Source organism: Sabethes cyaneus, chromosome 2, assembly GCF_943734655.1.
Source record: "Sabethes cyaneus chromosome 2, idSabCyanKW18_F2, whole genome shotgun sequence".
Lineage (NCBI taxonomy): Eukaryota > Metazoa > Arthropoda > Insecta > Diptera > Culicidae > Sabethes > Sabethes cyaneus.
The window spans coordinates 15425441-15448751 of NC_071354.1; the positions used below are offsets into that span (position 1 = coordinate 15425441).

A 23311-nucleotide genomic window follows, 5' to 3' on the forward strand; every position below is an offset into this window, starting at 1 on the left:
GCTTATCAAGTGTACACAGAGAGCTAGAACGGCTTGTCAATCACGCAGTGTGGTTTCCGGAGACAGATCCGTAGATGTGGAACTCATCCGAACGGTAGCGGAAGCTGCGGAAATAGCACAGCAATAACAGAGAAGAGAAAGTAGTCATTGTAAGGTGGTACAAATAGTGTGAACTGGAAAGCCATCGTCTGTTTGCTGTACATGAGCTTTTCTGTATAATTGAATGCTAAGCTACGAGACAGAGAAGATAGATAGACTAGAATTATGCTGATTATATAGGCCCCATCCTCCAAGGGGCATGAAGATTGTCGGTGCGCGGTGCTCTCGGAAACAGGTGAATGCCGAGAAGAGGTGCAGTAGTAGTAGAGTGAGGGGGCTCCTGAATACTATTGTAGCCACGTATAAAACACGAACGAGTGGCAATTCAACAGAAAGTACCTGTATAAATTCGGACGCTCTGCCCAGGATGCGCTGACAACGAAAAAAAACATTGGACGACGTGGTCTTATACTGTCTACGTAGCCTTCGACTCACGGCTTTGTCCTACTGGGCAGAATATGAGATCCCTTGAGATATTGGAAGACAGTCAACGAGAGGGTGTGTCCGTTGCGGATAAAATGCCTTTACTTGAATTACAGAGTGTTCAATAAGTTCGAATACACTTTAAAAATGTTTAAAAAATGAAATTACAATATCCTTTTCTGAGTCAATTTTTATTGAAGCAGTGTTTATTGAGGACCTTTACGACATATTTGCTGGAAGCACCCCCCCCCCCCTTTGTGCTTCATGACGAGCTGGAGACGTTTCTCAAAAGAATCACACGCGGCACGCACCTGGTCCATGGGCATCTCGTCCCATATCTTGGAAATGAGCTTCTTAAATTGGTGCATAGTGCTCATCACTTTATGTTCGCTCTGCTTGGCCAGCATGTACGACCATACATATAAGTCCAGGGGATTCCCGGATCGCACGCTTGAATGATATTCGCCGTGTGGGCCAATGCGCCGTCCTGTTGAAAGACGTAATGATCTTCCCCGCAGAGGTCATGAAGTGCCGGGACCACAACCTTCTCCAGAACCTCGGTTTTATAGTACGCGGCGTTGATTTTCACGTTTTTCTCGATATGCACCAGTGGAAGCTTGCCACGCTTGGATACGGCCCCCCAAGCCATCACCGACGCGGCGCTCTGGAACTGCGGGATGTTTATGTGGGGGGATGCTGGCCAACGTCGGCGCCCACAGCCGATCATTTTGGACATTGTGCGGCTGTTGCAAGATGAAGAGTTTCTCATCAGAAAACACGAACTCCTGACCAGCAGCGTGCCGCAAAAGTATCAGTTTTGCTCTGTCCAGCCTCTTCTACGTTGTAGCCTCCGTTGCCCCGTGAACCTTGCGTTTCTTGTACGGCTTGCATCCCAGGTCCCGCCATGATGGTGTGGGCACTCCCGATCGATACATCTAGGTCAACAGTGGTCTTCCGGATCGAGGGTTCCTTTTTCGACGAACCCACTTTCTCACCACCTTGATGGCTGTTGGCGTCCTCGCCGAACGCGGTCGCCCGGATCTAGCATGGTCCTTGGCCGAGCCCGTCTCCCGGTACCGACAGATGGTGTTATAGATGAAATTCCGCTTTACCTCGTGGGATTTGAACCGCCGAAATATGCCGCCGGATCGCTCACCTCTCGCAAACAACTTTACTACGACGTTACGGTACTCCTTCATCGCGCCGACACCTTGCGCGTCGGTTAGCCTAGATATAAGGCTAAAGCTGACACCAATACCATGATGCGCACTTACACAACGGTGAAAAGTTATATTCGAACTTATTGAACTACCAGTAAAGTAATGCGAAGGATGCATTCTACGCACAGCTGGAAACGACACGCGACAACTTTTCGCCACTGTACATCAAGATCATCATCGAGGATACGATCTTGAATACGGATACGATACCCAAAAAGAGGACAGAGATGGTGCAGAATTAAATAAGGTCCACCTAGGTTAACCTAGACATGCCCAGGGAAGAATGTACTGTCCCAGTACCTAATTTCTATATCGTCAATAGGAAAATTGAGTTGCTGAAGACTAATAAAGCCTAGCACCATAGCTATACAAACACGGTCGAGAAACGCTGACAAAATGTTCTACACTAGTTGTTTCACAGATCTGGGAAGAGGAGAAGCTGACCGGAGCAGCTGACGAAGGGAGTTATTTGTCCCATCTACAAAAAAAGGGAGTTAAACATTGAGTGAGCATCGAAACGAGTCCGACTTTTAGCAAAGGTAGCCAACCCCTCTCGATGAATTCAACTTGCAGACTCACCATTTGATTTTAGACTTCAAGGCGGCGTACGATTCAGTTAAACGAAATGAGATGTGGCAGATTATGCTTGAACATGGTTTTCTAACAAAATTGATCGACCTGATACGTGTTAACTTTGATGGTTCAAAATCAAGCATCAGGATAGCAAAGCAAAGCCTAGCTGCTACATTCCGTTATCGAAACTTGACCTTCTGTTTTCATACGACAGACTTCGCAGCCAGCTGTTAGAGTACAGGACAATTGCAGGGCCAGTTTCTACGATCCTTTTGACTTTAACAGCCTCTCCCAGCCGAGATTCGAACATACGACGACTGGCTTATTAGGCCAGCGTCATACCTCGAAGCCAACTGGGAAGCAAGCATCAGGATAGCGGGTAAAATATCAGACTCGTTTGTGACGTAAGATGGTTTGAAGCAAGGTGACGGACTGTCGACTTTGTTCAATATTACATTAAAAGTTGCTATTTGAAGGACAGGCGTGCCGAAAGGCGGTACAATCATCACGAAATCTCATATGCTCCTAGGGTTTGCGAATGACATCGATATCATCGGTGTTAACGGTCTAGAGCTGTAGAAGAAGCGTGCACGCATCCTAGGGAGGAAGCTGCGGGGATAGGGCTTACCATAAATTCTACCAAAACAAAGTATATAGAGGCGAGATAGCCCTTCGGGTGTTGGAACTGCGATGATGATTGATGGAGACTACAACTCCGTACAAAACTATAACAAAACTGGTACAAACTGGATGCTACATTTCCGTTTTCGAAACCGAAAGATTCGCTATTAGGATACAGGATAATTGCGCGGCTAGAGCTACGATCCTATTGACTCTGACAGCCTCTTCGAACCGAGATTCGAACATACGACGACTGGCTTGTTAGACCAGCATCGTTCTTGATGCCATTTGGGTGGGTGTCATGGGCTACCGGTTTCCAGTTCCTTGGACACAGTGCACTCTTCGCCAGACCTCGCTCCACCTGGTCTAACCATCTTACCCGCTGCACCCCTGGGCGTGTTGCTCCTACCGGATTTGGAGCAAACAGCATTTTTGCAGGAAAGCCATCCTTTTTTTAGCCATCTTATGAATACTGGTTTCGCCATAGAGCTGTGCGAGTTCATGGTACATCCTCCGCCTCCATACCAAAAGATTGGATCAGGCGTCAAGGGGAAAAAGCGGAAAATGAGGCAAGGGAGGATCATTGAAACAACACAACACAAGAACTAGTGTACCGCAATGTTTTATTCAATCTGGAACTATAATTGGATCCAATTATTGCAGGATTCGAACCTATGCGTCCTCCCAGCCCCTGAATATCGCCGGCAGTGATGAACCTTTGAACTACAAAGGACGGAACAAAAGAGACTCTACCTCCTTGACAAGCGTGCGACGTACTTCAAAACTCCACCAACCCTGGCGGGTTTAATTTTTTTAGACACAAATTGTGCCACCTCTCCGTCTACTGTAGTCAAACCATCGTCTGGGAAGTTTAATCTAACTCGTTTTATAGGCCGGACGACGAAACTGTGCAGGCTATTGCGACTTACTGCGCGTGCGTTGTTCGTCCGTCAGCGTGTTAGCCGCAATTCTCAACGTGGGTGTTCGGGGGAAGGCTCCGTTCTTATGGAAAAGAACAACCTCATGTTTTATCTAGACTTTGAAATCGTAACCATCGTAGATTGAATCAGTTTGATCAGCTTCCTGGGAAAGCCGTTTTCGTGCATGATTTTTCATAGCTCTTTTTGGTCGATGGTATCACTTGCAGCTTTGAAGTCTACGAAAAAGAGGTACGTAGGAATTCTGTATTCACGGCCTTTTTGAAGGAACTGCCGCAGCGTAAATTTTTAATCCGCGGTTGACCCTCCTTTAATGAGGCCGTCTTGAGAAATTCCCACAAATCTGTTCGCAATTGGATTGGATTGGACGGATTTGAGACTTTCTTCGCTACCATCGCTGCATTCCGTCAGTATAATCAAATCGGCAAGGCAACTCGAATTGAAACCTTTAGTCCGGATGAAAGTCTACAAATTTAGCTTTACTGTGATCCCCCCAAAGGTTTTCAGCAAGACGACACATAAATAAAAAATCTGGTATTTAATTTTTTGTCTGTATTGCTCTTTTAGATATTACAAGAGTTCAGATACCTATTAAAATAAATGATAAAAGTAGTTGAATGAACAAGTGACTTTCTACTGTTTGCACAGCGAATCACGATTTGGGTAATTGTCTTAACTTTTTAAGAATTGATTGATTCTAAATAATATTGTGGAATATATTCTAGAGTGCTCAGAAAAAGGAAAACAAAAAAAAAACGACAAAAATTGCGTACAGAACAAAATCAACTAAACAAAAAACCAAGCGAAACCAATAGTGACTTTTGTCTCTCACCTTTTGTCAATCGTTTCGTCTTGGTAGCCCACGCTCCTCAGCAGCAGCCTGCGTGCCTTTCTTACGTGAATGAAGGAAGAACGCAGACGGATGATGGTGGTGACCGGTTGTGCTCCTTTTCAACCAGCCGCGCTGGTGCACACTTTCTCGTTCCACTGACCGGCGCCGGCGTAAGCCGGTTTGGGTTTCCTACAATTTCGTCTGGCTGGATCGTCGGCAACATACAAAACTGGCACTGTTTTTTTTTGTTCTGTTGGGGGTTGTGAACTATGCAGCAGCGTCGACCTTCCTATGCTTACTAGTTACAAGAGCTTTCTTTGATTTAAAAATAAGCCAATTAAGTCTGATTGGACAACGTAGGTTTTTTTTAAAGTTTTTTTGTTAGAAAATTAAATATTTTATTCAACATAGCTTGCTGTGTTTAATTGTTTTGTTGTATCTCCTCTCTTTTTGGAATAAGATGTTGTTTCTTACTTGACCCTCAATCTTTGTTGCTGATTCATCTCTGCTTTCGCTAGCTTGCTTGAGTCTCATTACGTATTTTGCCTGTCGTTTTGGTGTGGTCGCTTTCTGACGGATAGGATTCTCCAATTATTGATTTTGCTGTATTGATTTCATTAAATTATTATAATATTTTTATTATATTATATTGTTTTGTTTTTCTTTAAATTTATTATAATAATCAATGTGTTTCGTTTTTTTCTTGCTTGTTTACCGTTGGTTTTTGTTGCAACATTTTACAAAAGAAAGGGAACTTTGCTCTTGCCCATACCAACGCTGAACACGCTCAACACTTGTCTCACGCTTGCTCTCTTTCGTCTCCGTCCTGTTCCCTGTCTGGCTGTCTATCTATTTTTGCGTTTGTGTGTTCCTCTGCTCCTGGCATGAATTGGTTTTTGTGTTGTCACGTAAAAGCTCCTTCGCTTCTTCTTCTTCTTCGTCCTATTCGACCGTTCTTCGCTTGATTGGGTTTTTGCTGCTGCTGCTTTTCAATGGTCTTCTTTACCTCAACTGATTACTTTTACCAGAAAGTATTATCTTAATATTTGTTTTTTTTCCTTTAATTTGTAATAATAGCTGTATACTAAGAGATGCAACTGTGTCTGTGTTTTTTAGTGTTTACCTCGTTTATGTAGTTAATGATTTCTGTTTGTTTGTTTTTCAACTTGTGTACAGAAGAAGGGGAGGAACGATTCTTGCAATAATAGTTATCCTCTATTGTGACTGTGTAGTTGGTAGCGCAATAGTAGCAGTAGTTGTAATAGTTGTTGAGTTTTGCTGAACTTTTTCGCTTTATTATTCTTATCGGGGTGTCGTTTCTGTGTGTTGTTGTTTTTGTTGTGTCGGTGCAATTCGCGGGATGTAACGAGCAACTGGCGAGGTATTAGTTTTTATCAGCAGATGTGTTGTTCTTGATGGCAATCACAGTTTCTTCGTTGCACGATTTAAGAACGGTACACTGTAGGGGAAAACGAAAAAAAAAGAAGAGTTAAAATGTTAGGTAGCCGAAGATGGCAGTCAGAGAAGTTTCGAGATACTTACAACTAATTCCTTGCCAGCGTCGAATTCAGCACGCAGTTGGGTTCCCAAGTCACCTTCTGGAATCTTAAGATCTTCACGTAGATCACCGCCGTCATTCATGAGAACTAAAAAGCCATCGTCGATATCAGTGAGCTGGTAGTCTTCGCGCTTAACGTGCGGTACGTCCATGTTGTGAGTAGATGGGCAAATATCTTCGTATCTGTAGATTGAAAAAGTTTGTATTAGCGAGAAGGTTTCATCGTCGGACTTACACTGAAAGTACTGTAGAAGTTATGTACAAACATGTGACCATTTCGATTTGATTTAGATCACACATTTCCAAAATACTTCTTACGGTTTGCTATGCGCACGAATCGTTTGCGATCCAAATCATAAACCAATTCGAATCACTAAAGTAGATTGTGCGTGGTAGAATAATTTGCTAAAAAAAAGCAGCTTGTACTTACTTTTTGCCTGTGAAAATGTCGATGCCGACCAGATGTACCTTAGCGTGGCCGTGCTTGCCTGTTTTGGAGGTGGACATTTCGACGATCTTGCATGGACGTCCCTTTAACATAACGTGACCATTTTTACGCAGCGCTGAGCACTGCATCGGGAAGGTGGCGGATGCGCCGGAATCTCCGGCTTCGAAGTGGGTGTCCTCCATTTCGGCCATTGCTGCTGTTTGCTTTTCTTGGATCAACCAAACGAAAAAAACAAATAACTGGAAAACGTTTCGCTGGATGCGCGAATAGAGCCGTTCGCTTCTATGCTTTTTGCTAATGAGCTGGTCGCTGCCTGGCCGTCGTCGGGGACGAAACACGATTTATACAAACTAAATTTGTTGTATAAATCCGGACGTTGTCGGCGGTGTGACGATCTTAACGATCTTTCCTACGCTGTAAAATTGTACGTTAATCAACAGGATATTCGGCTTTACCGCTATCGAAACTGGTAATTTCTGGTGAAGATCCGTTCAGGATATCCTACTTTGACGACTGTTTGATCCGATGTGATTTGATGGCGGTGCAAACGGCATGGTGTTATAAAGCTATAGGTAGGAATAAATGTCCGCTAGCAGCTGCCTGCTACGTTTATACCTACTAGGTAGGTAATACGACAGCTCCATAGAATGGGCCAGCAGTGGCGTTGCCCATCATGGTTGCCAGATATATTTTTTTCAATAATTCGGCATACTTTGTCGGTAAAACAAACATTTAGAATGACGGTAGTTCATGTTTGAACTTTGGTACCTACTTGTTGATCAACAGTTAGTAATTTTTTCCAACTATTTTGTAAATTTTTCGTATTTGAATTAAATTAAAAACTGACGCCCCTGGCGGAAACTGCACATTACTTAGAACAACTATTATTGAAATTAGAGTTATCCAAAATTACTCATCCTGAAAGAAGTTCAATGAGGCAGCACGTAGAACGATATTTTTTCGCGCTTGAGATAGCTTGTTGCGCGGAAGTGCATGAACGATCTCAAGCGCAAGGCGAGTTTATCTTTTATATTTTTTTTTTTACTATTTTAATCGTCATCACATAAGATAGAAACCGAAACGAAACCGCTGGCAACAAATGCAGCTTGAGAACACTAACTGTTGACAGGCATAGTAGGTAATCACCTTGGGCACATTTTCCTTTTCGCTCAGAGTTTACTTTGCTTGAAAACAAAAAAGCGTTCGTCGTTTGAAAAAACAAAAGGAGAAATTGCTTTTTCCGAAGCTAGGTTTATCTATGAGCTTTCACGTTTATCAATGCATCTGTTTTGTTTATCGATAGTTGCTGGCAAATCTAATGAATGACAAATGATTTTTCAACAGCTTCTAACGTTCGATCTCAAAGGCGAAACAATTGCTCTCTTCCGTATCGATAGATTGAACCAGAATCGGAGCCTCTATTTTTAGAAGTTCCATTCCATTCTCAAAGCCGGTGTTCAAAAGAATGGTGTGAAATGAATTCGGTAACATTTCGCATCCCATCTCTGCTCGTCTGCTGCAGTGGTAAAGCACGTGTATTCTGTTTTGTGAAATAAAACAGCGGGTGGCTTTTTCACGATTTGAAAATTTCTTACAGTGCCATTTTCAAGCTATCGGTAATGGTTAGCCACTGTTATCTGCTTGCATAATTGTAACTTTATTGATATCGCTGCCGTTCTGCCTTTGCCCGGCCCGGTGATTTTCAAATGTGTGCAACCACACACGAGCTACCAATACGTAACTGTATGTACAAACTTTGTATCTCGTGTCATTCTTGTTAACGTGTACAGTCCAGCCTGTTGGTTGGACGACGCGACAGCTATAAACGTGCAAGCCGGTAACATGTTGCACACTTGTAAAGCGTTCCAACCCCATTCCGCAAAAAAATTAGATGATTTCATTACATACAATCTCAGAAAAGACGTGCAACTGTATGAAATATGCTCAACAGTGGCCGTTTTCGTAATCATGTTTTCCAAAATTAAACTTTTTCAATTTAACATATTTCATTTCCAAAATTGAAAATATAACTTGACGAAAGCAAATAAAAAAACGCAGCAACCAGTTAGTGGTTCTTCGATGATTACATTAATTTAATTTGCCTTGGGACTACGTCTTATGGGAAGGTATAGGGTCATTCCAAATAATCTAAAACGCGAATGACACGAAAAGTTGTAAGTTGTAAGCACTAATAATTCTACGATTGCCCGATTGATTTTCAATATTTTTGGACTAATCGATTGGAAATCATGCACGCATCGATTCAAGGAAAAATTTATAATTTATAAATATTGAAACAGACAATATGATAAAATGCCCACCACTTTTAATATACATTACTTATGACTATTACAACATGAACAATAGACAGTAGTTTTGATTGTTTAGCTGCTTAGTCGAAATAAAATCATGGTTTTATAACAAGCGGCTACCTGCCGTAGACCTACGTCAACCATGCTGTTTTTATACTGACTTTTGTTTTATTAAATTTTAGTGAAAAATTTACTTTTCAAGTGAAAAAGTTTCACTTCACGTTAAAGAAAATTTAACTTCAATAAATGTTTCGCATAACTATTGGTAACATCTAAGTAAACATAGTAAACCGGTTATTCGAGACTTCATTTAAAATCAAACCAGACGATACATAGAATTTTTAAAGTATCGTTACGTAAGCTGAGAATCAAATCGAAATATAGCAGTATTTTCGTATGGGCTATTGAACTGCCGTATATAAAACAAGAAAAAGAACATTCGTTTTCGACGAATCAAAAATTTGCCCAGCAAGCATGAGAAAAAAAAAATGCGAACGAAGCAGACACAAACTTGTTAACCCCTGTTACATCATTAAAAAATCCTTATTAAAATACCTAATATTGGGGCCTTAGACCTGTTAAGAAATCAACAATCTTATTTTTTTGCTATTTCATTTAAAACCAGATCTTACGGATTTTTTTCCAAACCACCAGTCGACAGGAAAGAAGTTCCGATGACCGATGCATGGCAACACTGATTTTAACATGTTCGCCCAGCGACGACCAACTTTCGTGACACTGCCCACAGGTAAAACATCCTATTCCTGATAAATTTTTTTTTCGCTACTGGAACGTACTTGGCAGTGATTTTTTTCAAAATATTACCACTAAAACCGTCATTAGATGGATAAACAATGAACTCCAATCATCAATTTGGTTGAGATCACTAATCCATGTGGTCACCTGAAGGTGACGACGATGCGGTGGAATTCGAAAAAATGATGTTGATAAATAAGCATCGAGCCTTCGATGGCTACCTGGGCAGGCAGGAAGCCACGTCAACGTCCGGCAATCGGGTTCGTAGCAGGAAAACTTTTTCAACTAGCACTGGAAACGTGTTTTTCATGTTTCTTCGATATTAGGGTTCTTTTTCTTCCTCCTCCGATTCTTCTATCGAGTACTTTTAGTTTTCCAGAAACACATCTGTATTCTGAAATTCTTTGTAAACACGCCTTTCATGAAACCAAGCCAACCAGCCAGGTGTGGAAGATTATCCGACAGAAAGCTAGTCGAACCATTTCGAGATAAACACAAACGTTTCACATCGCTCCAGAAGGAACAATTTCCGATTTGCGAGGGGTCAGAATTTTTTTTCGCACACAGCAACAGTACCAGCCAATGGTACCTTTTTGTGCTTCTTCATTCCGTATCTCACCTATTCACTCTTTCATTCGCTCGCCTAGCCACCAATCAAAATCCCGTCCAAGTCGTCCACGCAAATCGAAAATTTTGATTTTTCACGCGAAGCATCGACTATAGAAGCAGGATTTCTACCGTATCGCAGCGAATGCAAACAGGTCACTTGATGCAGCACCAGAAATTACCGTTTTCGATGGAATATACAGTTTTTTTTCACACTGCCAGCGGCCAAAAACTAACTCACATGTGGAGATCAAAATGGTCACGGACAAAAGAAGATCGCAACTATGGCGTTAAGTTGCGGAAATACAACTCTGGACGAGGCGTGAACGAAACAGACCGATTGCAGCTCGGTTGCTGAAAAGAGCCGGAGAGAGTAGTATCGATGACAGCCGCGCGCATACCGGCTGTCAAAATATGCGTTTCAGGTGCGTCTACGTGTCAATGCAGTTTCCGGTGAGATCGTGTTGCCAGTAGGATGTCAAAATATGAAGGGATGTATCCCGCATTTTGCACCTTACTGGACACCGCAGTCTAAAAGTGCGATTGGCACAAAAAGTGCGACAATGCGAATGCTGTGAGTAAGAAAAAGAAAGAGTGACAACTGTAATGTTGCTGTTTTGTTTTGTCATATACATTGGCATTAGAGAAGATAATCTGGATTAATCCAGCTACAGCTGCAAAGCACAATATTTATTTAAAAAACTCGAAAGGTACGGCGAATTCGCGACTACGAAGGTAAGGTGCTGCCATCAGGATAAGTTAAAATGCTACGCTACAAGCATTCAATAAACATTATTAGTGTTTGTTTGAGGCTTAATCGAAACGTAATTTTCTACATTATCATCGTATCGAGAAAGTATCGACGGCATATCGTTTACTTGTCATGGAAAATAAAAGTAGATTCGGTCGGGATTTAAAAAACTAAAGAGCGATTTTTTTTTTGCAGCATTTCAAGGGGAGCAGGATAAACAGAACTATTTTTTGAAATGTTAAATAATGATACCACCTAGACAGGGGCTCGAATCGGGAGTTAGTCATGCAACCTGATTCGTTTTCTTCTAGTTTCCGTGCACCTTTGCTACCTAAATCATAGCGGACGTGATTGAGTGAGTTGAAATTAGTCGTATTTAACTCTTGGCGATATTCTCTCTCATGTCATAGCTATACTTGTCCTGCATTACCAATAGGGTAGAAAAAGACGGCAACCGTCAGATGGAAGAGGGCTCAAATAGTGGCCATAGAATAGCAAAATAAGAAGTCAAGTACAAGCTGTTCATCAACACTTACGGCTCGTTTTAATGCAAATGACTAAATGCATTATATTGTTACGTTTTATGCGCATATATCGCTTTCTTTAATGCTGATTTTCATTAATGTTTCCAGGCATCAACAATGTTAATATACGTTTTACAAACACTAAGATTGTTAATATACAAAAGTTTGGCGCTAGGGATACAGAATTATTTTCAATATACGGTTTTGGATTAATGCTTATGGTTACTTGGGTAAAACTTGATGTCGCTGCCATCGCTGCTATGTAACTCCAGCACAAAGTAATATTGGTAAAGGTGCATGCATACAAGGGGTAGGTCACGCGGCACAGCCGTTTTTATGTTAGGCGACTTGAAATGAGCCGAACTGTGCCGATGCTGTACCGAAAGTACCGAACTGCAAGATTTGTTAAATTCGCTATAATCTGATAGATCTGGCAACCGCGCGAGATGATTTTGACAACTGGCAGTGCTCCTATTTCACATGTAAAATTGAACCGGAGGTGTGCCGCTTGATATCTCTGCCCAGATAACACAAAATCGTAATAGAAAATTCACGTTAAGTCGTATGATTAGAGTATGTCAAATCGAAGTGAACAATAAGTTGTTTTGCAGTCGTGCGTGTCTTCATTTACAATTCATGACTGTAACTTATATAGCAGTATAGACGATTGCAATATTTGATATTTTAATCATATTGTGCTTTGCAGCTATACCTGGAATAATCCAGATTATTTTCTCTAATGCCAATGTATATGACAAAAGAAAACAGCAACATTGCAGTTGTTACTCTTTCTCTTTCTCACTCACAGCATTCGCATTGTCGCACTTTTTGTGCCAGTCGCACTTTTAGACTGCGGTGTCCAGTAAGGTGCAAAATGCGGAATATATTCAGGAGTATTTAGTTGCGTGTTATAAAAACTACGCAAAATAGAATTACAAATAATTGTCAAAATTTTCACACGTATATCGCTTCCACTTTGGTATACATATATGTTCTTATATGGCGTGAAATATAACTTTTTCGTTCAGATATGATTTCGTATATCTCAGTTGCAATCGAGATATACAAATCAAATGGTTTACTGGGTGGAGTGCCGCGGCACAATGTGCTGAGTGTCCGACCCCTTGCCGCACTCACACTTTGCCGCATATACGTACACGCGATTTGTTGATATGACGCGATATGACTCGGCTGTACAGGGCTTTAATGTCAATTCACGTATAAAGCTTGTTAATTAGCGGTTGTGTTATTGGTTACCCTATCATTTCATTTTGAAACAATTTAAAATGTAATTCGATGAACTTCGACCACAGAGAACAGATTAACAGGCTCGAAGGAAGTAATCGATTTTTTGTGTGTAAAATCTGTCGGTAGCGCCCTCCAGAAATAGTTTGCCAAACGCATCAAAAAACATCCATGTACCTTTATCAATATTTCTTTGTGCTGGACTTACATAGCAGCGATGGCAGCGACATCAAGGTTTAGTTTGCCACTTACTGCTCGAGGGTTGCTCTATTGAAGGATTACTCGTAGATTACATAAAAAGCTTTTACACACTTTTTGTCAATTTCCTGGTAGTCTGTTCTCTGTGGTTCTACAACAACAAATAAGGCTGGATATATCAACTTGACGTGAAAAAAGTGGCCAAAGGCATGCTAACGTTTTTCGAAAGTTTAACCCACTAGCCGCTATTACGCACGCGAAAAGGTCGATTGATTATCTGGGAATAGTCATAAACTGAGAGAGAGTCGCGAAGACGGTCTTTTTTCTCATGCTTTGGTTGTTCTTCTTCTTCCTATTACGTTTGCTTTTATTTTCGGGCAAATAAATCAAACTTGTGCGTGAACATCTCAATGGACGTGTGAAGTGTGCGTTTTATAATAACATATTTTGGTATTAATTGGCCCACGGGTATTTCAGTTTTTGCAGAAATGTTAGCACAGACCAACAGACATAACTCTTGGAAGAAAAATCAACAAAAATTATCGTACCTCCCATTTAGCCTGAACACTAGCACCATCTATGATCGACATTCTCAAATATCAAATAGCAACATGGGTATCCCTCGAAGTAGCAAGTATTTTTTATGGGGAATACCCCTTCTTTCGTAAAAAAGCGCCACTTTGACCAAAACGGAGACATTCCCAACTAAGAACAAATTTGAAATGACGGTTTAATCGGTATTAGGAATGGAAAACGAGTTTTTTGTCTGTTTGTCTGTGATGTTAGTTTACAGTGAGACAAACAAGACTAATTCAATTCCAAATGTGTTTTTCACAGAAAACAGCGGCAGAAAACTTATGAGAATTATCAATACTTTTCCATTTTGGGCTAACGATAACGACTGGCTGCATTTGACAAATCGTATACTGGCTGCATTTGACGTTAGAATTTTTCCTCTTCGCGAATCTCTCTCAGGTCATCATAAAAGGGGCAACATTTATGAACGTCTTTATTGAACATACCACGCAAACGCAATCTTCGTGAGCCAACTTCACTCACAATTTTTGCGTTATCACTTTTGTTTTTTTTCTGTTGCCAGACCATTGACAGTTCTTTAAACTTGTAAACAAAAGTGAAAATTTTCTGCCGCAATTGTGTCGCGGCTGGTTACTTCTGCAGAAATTATACTTTAATAAATCGTAATGTGCTAATATGTTGATTTTCCAAATAGTGCTACAGAAATGCTAACGTCAAAAATAAGTAAGGTGGGCAAAGTGGTAATATGTGGTGCGAAAGGCGTTGGGAAGACCACCATCCTAGAGCAGTTGATTTACGGAAACATTACCATCGAAACGGTAAGAGTGCCTATGTCTATCTTTCTCGCACTTGCGCTTGTGAGTAATAGGCTTGAGTAGCGGAAATCGGGGAATAACTGGACTTTTTTAATTTAATTAATTCATTTTGCTTGATTCGCAACCTTATTAACAATTACCGTTAGAAACTGGGTTCAATGTTGTTGATTTATGTTTCACAGGAGATTCATAGCACAATTGAGGACACTTATGTGGCCAGTGTGGATACAGGAAAGGGTAGTCGTGATACACTGAGGATTTACGACACCGCAGGATTACAGGGCAATGTCCAGTTGCCTAGGCACTACCTCACCTATCCGGATGCCTTCATTCTAGTGTATGATCCAAGCGATCCATCAAGCTTGGACATGCTGGGTGGAATCAAAAGTGACATTGAAAAATATAAAGATAAAAAGGAAGTGAGTAAACCTCTTGACCAACTATGTTTTTTTTTGATAGTTTTTACCCATTTTTTTTCCTTTCATAGATTTTTGTCATTGTGATAGCCAATATGCGTTCCAGGCAAACGCCCTCAGATATGTCTCATTTGGAGCATCTACTAAATAACGATGCAGTCGAATCAAACCTCACGCGAGCAAACAATTGGTGCGCTCGAGAGCGCATCAAACATTACCCCGTGAATGCAATGGAACGAGCGTCACTATACGAACCTTTCATACAGCTCGCAAGCCGTTTGTATCCTCCTGCCACTAAGAGCAGTTTTCCGCAATTACGACAGTTGACGCAGAAAACCTCCAAAGTGGATAATAGCTAGACGGTGTCGAAGGAAGTGGATGCCCTTTCGACATGCAAAGTGAACCAAATATCGCCCAACATAACTTTACCTTTACCTTTGGTATTACGTTTTTATTTACCCTTAGATTCCAGATATGTTTAAATTATCAGTGAATGCTTTATGCCTTCACTTGTGATTGATTGCTGCAATTTACTGTGTTAGATTATAAGACCTAACGGTTCTGTACCCTCTTCTATTGATTCAGGGAATTTGTTTGTTAGACTGCACTTTATGTTAGCTTATAAAACCCTTATCTCTAGACTCGAGAGCTTATAGTATGCAGCGGTAATTACACACCTCGTCCTACTTTTATGCTATTTTTAGGATACACCCAGTTGGTATTTTAGATGTTTTCCTGTATTGTTGGTCTAATGACATGCAGCATGTTTTCCTATCTCCTAATTGTACTTATAGAATAAATGTGTACTTAAATCCAAAAGCAGTATCGAATAAACTATTGTTTATAAGGAATGTTTTGTTTATTTCTAGAATATTTGGTTCTTTTGATACTTGCTAAGAAAGAAGTGCAGGTAACAGGCTCTAAATAAGGTCATGTGCTGTTGGTAAAGGTACTCGAAGGTCTCGTCTCTACCATTTCAGCAGGTACTTAAGTTTACGAAGCAGGATTGTTGTTCCAAATACTTTGTCCCATACTGCGCTGCTGATTCCGAATCCTGTGAAGAGAGAGAGAAAAAAACGAAAACGTTTAAATAAGTATAACAGAATGGAAATTATCGTTTTCAGGCTCCAATGTCTTTTTTCTCGGAATTTTAAAGTGAAAACCAAATGTCGTATATTCGAATCACGGCTAGGTGATGCTGCTAGACAGAGTCAGTACGATTGTTGCACTAACCCCGTAATTTTACTGTACTTTAATAGACGGCTGTGAAGGCTTTTAAGTGGCCAAAAATGTTCAAATCTGAATTGAATACTGCCACACTTCTGTTTGAAATTTATTATTTGATTGCAATTGTAAATTCAATTTATCTATTGTTAAATTTTTTTATTAAATTTGTTTACAGTTGTATCGCGTAGAAGGTGATGGACTTGGTCGTCCTTCTACCATTCTGTATCAACAAAATCCGTTTCTCGCCTTCACCTGAACCTGGTCATATTGCTCAGATTCCTTCAGGAGGAGTAACAGCAGTGTTCCCGCCGTAGGCACATCGCTGAGAATCTTTCTAATGCTGCGAGAAATATTGTATTCCTTCCGTGGCTTCTGGATAGAATCAGACGATGCATTGAATTGCATTGCACGATGTTTCTCAGATCTTTTCCTAAATTCGACCCCATCACTCTATTTGTGGGTTATCTGGGTGTGGCTCGATCTTACCCTTGCCTTGACAGGACCACTCGCTCCAATCTTTCTGGCCCGTCCAAGGGTCTATCGTGTTTTTTTTGTTTTACAGCGTGACTCAAAGCACCCACGAATACCGCGCTCTTTTTCCCTGTGTGAGGTTACCACTGCCAACACTTAGATCTACTGTACTATTACCCGGGGTGTGTGTTGTATTCTGTCTGTCTGTGCAGTCACAACTGGTTCACTGCCATGAGTCAAGACCCAAGTCGTTGTCCTGTTATGAGATCGGAGTATGTTGTGCTCTCTTATAAACGAGGTTCTATTCGCATCGCGAGTAGCCTATCAACATCGATTTCTGATCTCTATTATTTGTTGTTCGGACGCTTGTCCCACAAGGCCTTTTTCATTTCATTTACTACCACAGTGCAGTGCCTTCCTCCTTGATACTTACTTACTTCTACCAGCCCAGAGCCGGGGTGGCTCTTGTCGTATCCAGAATTCCTGTCCACTATACTCGGTCCTGGGCTACTTGGGAAGTCTTGGGCTACAAGAAGTGCCTGCAACTCGTGGTTCATACACCTACGCCACTCTTCGCTATCCGTTTGTACTCCGCCAAAAATAGTCCGCAACAGCTTTCGTTGAAATACGGCAAGTGCACGTATGTCTACTGTAAGCAAAGTTACTGTCTCAAGCCCGTAGAAGCCGGTTTGATTAGCGTTCAATACGTCGTCTTAATCGAAGTACATCGAAGCGTCTTGCGGAGGGAAAAGTAGGATCGACTTCCAGCTTGAAGTTGCCGTTGATTCTCCTTACTCGTATAATTGTCGGTGGTGACCAGAGATCCCAAATATACAAACTCATCAACCACTTCCAGTTCATCGTAGTTAATAGTCACTGTCCGTGGGAGGTGAACGTTGTTTTCTTTGGAGTATCCTCTTACCATATGTTTGGTTTTCGACTCATTGATTTGAAACCCGGAGGGTAGGCCGTTTTTAGTCTGGCGTAGATTGCCTCCGCCGTCCCATGGTTTCTAGTAATGACGTTGAGGTTGTCTGCGAAGGCTAGGAGTTGGCTACTCTTGCTGAAGATCGTTCCTCTCGTTTCGATGCCCGCTTGCCGGATCACACCTTCAATAGCGACATTGAATAACATACAGGACAGTCCATCCCCTTGCTGCAACGCTCTGCCTCGAGTGTGCCCCCAAAACATGCACGTAACACTTTACTCGCTCCAAGGTAGGTTTGATCAGCCGCGTCAGTTCGTCCGGAAAACCGTACTCGTGCATTATCTGCCATTAGTTGGTGAGTTCCGGTATATTTGCTGTATGGTTCACGATCTCGAATTTTCTCAAAGATCAGGGCGCTATAAAGAAGTGTTGTAATTACCGCGCAATCACACTGTTGAACGCCGCCTACAAGGTACTCTCCCAACTTTAATGTCGTCGATTATCACCATTTGCAAAGGAGTTCATGGGGCAATATCAAGCGGGATTTATGGCTACCCGTGCGACCACGGATCAGATCTTCGCGCTTCGGTAAGTGTTGCAGAAATGTCGCGAATACAACGTGCCCACGCATCATTTATTCATCGACTTCAAATCGGCTTATGGTACGATCGGTCGAGATCAGCTATGGCAGATTATGCACTACTACGGATTTCCGGATAAACTAACGCGATTGGTCAAGGCGATGATGGATCGAGTAATGTGTGTTATTCGAGTATCAGGGGCAGTCTCGAGTCCCTATGAATCTTGAAGAGGGTTACTGCAAGGTGATGGGCTTTCATGTTTTCTGTTCAACATCGCTTTGAAGGGTGTGATAAGAAGAGTGGGGATAGACACGAGTGGCACGATATTCACGAAGTCCATCCAGCTTCTTGGTTTCGCTGACGACGTTGACATCATTACACATACCTTTGAGAGGATGGCGGAAACGTACATCGGACTGAAAGCTGAAGCCAAACGGATTGCACTTGTCATTAATGTATCGAAAACAAAATACATGAAAGGAAGAGGTTCTAGAGAAGTGAATGCTGACCTCCCTCCCCGGATTCATTTAGACGGTGATGAAATCAAGGTGGTAGAAAAGTTCGTATATCTGGGCTCACTGGTTACCGCAGACAACGACACCAGCAGAGAAATATAAAGACGCATTATGGCAGGAAATTGTGCCCACTTTGGACTCGGTATGACGCTGCGATCGAACAAAATTCGCCACCGCACGAAGTTAACAATCTATAAGACGCTGATTAGACCGGTAGTCCTTTACGGTCATGAGACATGGACTATGCTCGTGGAGGACCAATGCGCCCTTCCTGTTTTCGAACGGAAGGTATTGCACACCATCCACGGCGGAGTGCAGATGGAAGACGGAACGGGGAGGAAGCGAACGAACCATGAATTGCATCAGCTGCTTAGGGAACCACCCATCGCTCACGCTGCAAAAATCGGTCGCCTGTGATGGGCACGTCGTGAGGATGTCGGACGACAGTCCGGTTAAAAACGTTCTCAATAATGATCCAACTGGAACGAGACGGCGGGGCGCGCAGCGAGCAAGATGGATCGATCAAGTAGGAGGTGACCTGCGGAGCCTACGCAGTCTACGTGGCTGGCGAATTGCGGCCGGTCCATGGCCACGGTCCATTGAGTGGAATGGAGACGACTTCTTCGTACAGCAGAGGAAACCACGGCCTGGAGCTGCTTAAGTAAGTAAGTAAGTAAGTAAGTTATAAAGAAGTCAGGTAGCTTTCTCATGAAGGCACCGAGGTCTTCCGGTCGCTTCTGTAATTTTATCTTTGGCGGTGATGAGGACAGGGGAATTTACTATCCATCTACCCATCATGTCTTTATTTTTCCAGTCCAGAAAATAGACTACCTCTTCATTCGGGGTGAAATCAGCAGCTGTTTTTGTGGAATTACAATGGATTGTGGGAGAGTCTTCATTGATGATCGTAAGATCGACTTTTTCAAGGAAGGCCTTAAGGAAGGCTGTTAAACTGTTAAAGCTGTCAGACATCCGTAAGTGGGATGCTGGCCGTCGAAGGCTCCAATGATCAGCTTCGGTTCTGGAATTCGCTGAAGAGCATTTTTAATTGCGTTCTCAAGACTTGGATGACTGGCACTAGCACTGCACTGCTAGGAAATACTTACCACTAGCAAATTGGAACAAGTGTTGGACCTTAGTTGTCCTGAAACGTAAGTCTGGCCGGGTGCTAGTCAACAGTTCTACCTCGTTTAGTGTATTGAAGAAACTCTATGTGTTCACTGAATCGCCAATTTATCATTAGTCTCGGTGAATGCACCAAGACTCGAACTGGAGTTGAAACTGGCACGAAAATTACGTCGGGGGCTGTTCTAAGGAACTTGGGTGTCGGGAGAACTGCGGTTTTGATGTTTGTTTTGTAATGTAGAATTGAAGACCCGATGGCTTCTGAGCCTGGACTGTGCGGGAGTCTAGCCTTCGGATAGGTCTAGCCTCCAAATAGGTTACAATAGGAATTTTTTCGACCTCATCGATGCACTCATTCCGCATGGCTGCACAATAATCAATTCCGGGTGGGAAAGTTGCTACGAGCGGGTCTATCTGGTTGGGTAAGAAACCGAGGCTCATTTCGCCACAAACGATTGTCTGTCTATCCTCTTGTTGCAGTTGCTCCGTAGTGGGCATTCAGTAGATCACGGTATGTTCACCGGTTCGAAGGTGCTGTGAAATTTACAAAATTCGGTCGAAATTTCGCTGAATTTCTGTATATTCGTATTGGACAGTAAATGTATGTTTGTGATTTGAATGCAGCAATGCAATTCCGAAACACTTGGAAGGGGTTTTTAATCAAACTTAGTCTTTGACATAAGGGCATAAAGTATAAGGGGAGGAGGCGGCAGGGAATTGCCATAAGGTGAATGATCTCTGAGACGGTGAAGGTGGTCCACGTTCGCAAAAATGGTTTTGTTTCTCTTGCATTTTGTGAACTTCCGGGCGGATAACAAAAATGTAGATGACACGAATAGGGAAAAATTAACGACTCAGTTGGGTTTAAATATTGTCTAAAGAGATCTTAACGCTTAATAATGGTCTTTGCTGCGAGTGACGTGATAACTTAGTTGACGCGATTCTGGTACTCGAGTGACGTAAGTGATTGTCACCTTGGGTGACTCTAATAAATACCTTAGCTGTATTCTGAGAGTCATTTCATTGGCCTACTATCTTATTGAAGTGGCGCTTAAAGCCGTGCTCTACTGAACTATCAAAAGCATTTGTGCAGTTAAGTGAGTCTCGTGGTGAGGAAAAGACACAATGACTCCGACCCACCCACGTGACGATAGTCTTATTGAGTCATTCGACTCGCAGAATAAACCCGAAAAATACTTGAATGTTTTACTCACCTAAATCGTGATGGACAAAATGGTGCTGATAGTGATACCGCTTCATATGATACAGATGACCACCGTTGGGGCTACCATAGTGAATATAATAGTGGATCATATCATAACCAAGATATCCTGTGAAAATAATATTAGGTGGATTAACGTTTGCCACATCGAAACGAGAACACACATTCAACAAACCTATCAGTCCACCGGCCAGCATCAGCAGCGGATGGGGCAGCAACAGCCATACGGGTTGGTAGAAAAAACTAGCTAGCAATACTGCCGGAACCGGCGGAAATACTAATCGGTACGGATCGAAAGGTACTTTGTGGTGTAATCCATGAATTAGGAAATGGAACGTATGCAGGATCCAATTGTTTTTCGGATCCAGATGGAATACCCAGCGATGTAAGGTGTACTCCAGTAGGGTCCAAGTGAAGACCCCAAAGCAAAGGCAACTAAACACGGTGAGAGAGAGGTGATCTCTCAGCGTTAGCTCTTCGGCTGGCTTTGCTAATTGACGTATTACTCCTAGGTGAATAAGGTACAGGATGGATGGTATCCAAAATGCTGGCACAACCCACCACGGCGTTTTGGTTAGATTTTCTAGCCACGTGGGTCCGAAGAGGCGCAATTTTCGATCCACCGGTTTGTTGACCCAATCGACGTAGTGTTTGCCAAGGGTGGGAATTTGCGTTAGCATAGGCTTGCTCCAGTCGACGAGGTGCTGCGGGGTGAAAGTGTATGCTTAGTCTGAGTTCGTGTGCTTATTTTACAATGCATGAAGAGCCCGGCACCTTCGTGACAATCGACAGGTAACGCGGATACATGATTTATAGGTTTACGTAATCCAACAAACGAAGCTTATCTATTTGGTTAGGGCTGTGATAAGATAAGCCAAATTTTGAAATCGGTAACTTTTATGACGGCGTTCGAAAAGGTCGCGTCATTCAAGAATGCACTCACCTCCATGCTGTCATCGGTGTTCTGAGGCAGATGTGCTTTGCTGAATCCTTTTAAGTCAGCGGATCCGTTGGTTCCATTTAGTGACCCGTTCGGGTGACCATTACTACTGCTGGCGATTATTTTGTGGTTGTCATAGTTATTGTTATTATCACAGATCTTGTATTCCTTCATCAAATACTTGGCGGCAGCGGAATGAGCGGGTGCGTTCGCGAATCGTTCCTGCATATCCCGATTGTGAAGACCCTTCAGTGTATTAATGCCACCCGGGTGTTTGTGGGCGAACTCTGCTAGGTCGTACGTCGCGCCCATGTAGTGGACCGTTAGGGCGAAAGCCTTGGTTTCCGGCATTTTGCTTACTATTGGGGTGGACTAAATCAGTGGCAGGGATGAGCAGGGATGTTGTACAGCTGTTAGAATTACCAACCGACGTACGGTGGTGTCATTTATTTTGGAACACTGCAATAGAGAAGGATAATAGCAATGATTAGAATGGTATTTCCAATCGGCTATGATATGTAATAAGCGTTAGCCGTAAATTGAATAGACGGCAATAGACGGCAATAGACGATAATCAACATTGTCGGATAAGAATCACTTATGGTATGCGTAAGAACCACTTGAAAAGCGGAACCTATTCCACGTGTTTAAAAAAAGATAGTAATGTTTACTGCCTATATTTCTGTTATATATCTGATAATTTTCATAATGTTATCATCGCTACAATGGAGTCGCGCTTTTACATGGGTAATATCTGAGAAACGAACGGTTGATTATGTCCTGCACAATCCGGTAAAATTCCAAAATGCACTCAGAAAGCACGATAATTCCAAAATATACATTGAACTTCCAGGGAATAAACTTCAAACAAGATTGATGTGAGGTTTTATTGGATCAACTTTTCATAACTAATACATTTTCCGCCATTTCCCTTCACGCCTCGTCTCCCCTGAGATACTTTTAAGACCTTTGTTTCATTACTTTCTTCTACCGTTTCCTTCGTCGATTGTAAAAAAAACTATCGTTTGCAATAAAAATATTGTTATCTTTGTACCGGTCTTACGCGTTGTGGCAGCATGCCAAATTCGGCCTCTGTGAGACACCAGGAAGGGCAGCAGATGGTGGCACTCGTTCCGGAATATTTACCCGTCGATGGTACCCGTTATGATGAACGGCGGGCTCATGTTGCCGCACCTACAGATGGCCTGCCAAGCAATACCTTTTTTTTTGGAATTTGATCACATTCCTTGATATAAGCTTCGTCGTCCTTTACGACGCACCTTGGAGGCGTAAACGAAGCCACGTTTCATCATTTTTTGGACAAACCAAATAGAAACATCCGTTTTCTTCGAAAATTTCGGCCGACGCTTGAACGAACTCAACACTAACACTTTTTTGGCCTTCACCGTACTTTCGGTTTTCTGCACTGG

At 42.2% G+C, this 23311-nt stretch overlaps 3 protein-coding genes across 4 annotated transcripts; 1 reads left to right on the forward strand and 2 right to left on the reverse strand.

The window, feature by feature from the left end:
* Positions 1-5048: 5048 nt before the first annotated feature.
* LOC128738533 (eukaryotic translation initiation factor 5A) lies at positions 5049-10727 on the reverse strand. Of its 2 annotated transcripts, none has more exons than XM_053833744.1 (4): positions 10628-10727; positions 6695-7126; positions 6249-6447; positions 5049-6165 (listed from the first exon to the last, which is right to left on the reverse strand). In XM_053833744.1, the coding sequence occupies exons 2-4, from the start codon at positions 6901-6903 to the stop codon at positions 6091-6093; spliced, it is 483 nt and encodes a 160-aa protein (XP_053689719.1). In that variant the 5' UTR covers positions 6904-7126; positions 10628-10727; the 3' UTR covers positions 5049-6090. The 2 variants fall into 2 exon arrangements, with proteins under 2 accessions (XP_053689719.1, XP_053689720.1); XM_053833745.1 differs by having other exon boundaries at positions 10569-10667.
* A 3519-nt stretch (positions 10728-14246) lies between these two features.
* LOC128737194 (NF-kappa-B inhibitor-interacting Ras-like protein) lies at positions 14247-15714 on the forward strand. The gene is made up of 3 exons (XM_053831784.1): positions 14247-14459; positions 14639-14875; positions 14944-15714. The coding sequence occupies exons 1-3, from the start codon at positions 14346-14348 to the stop codon at positions 15229-15231; spliced, it is 639 nt and encodes a 212-aa protein (XP_053687759.1). The 5' UTR covers positions 14247-14345; the 3' UTR covers positions 15232-15714.
* A 126-nt stretch (positions 15715-15840) lies between these two features.
* LOC128735133 (uncharacterized) lies at positions 15841-22232 on the reverse strand. The gene is made up of 4 exons (XM_053829629.1): positions 21885-22232; positions 21117-21645; positions 20934-21050; positions 15841-15926 (listed from the first exon to the last, which is right to left on the reverse strand). The coding sequence occupies exons 1-4, from the start codon at positions 22230-22232 to the stop codon at positions 15841-15843; spliced, it is 1080 nt and encodes a 359-aa protein (XP_053685604.1).
* Between the last annotated feature and the right edge of the window lie 1079 nt (positions 22233-23311).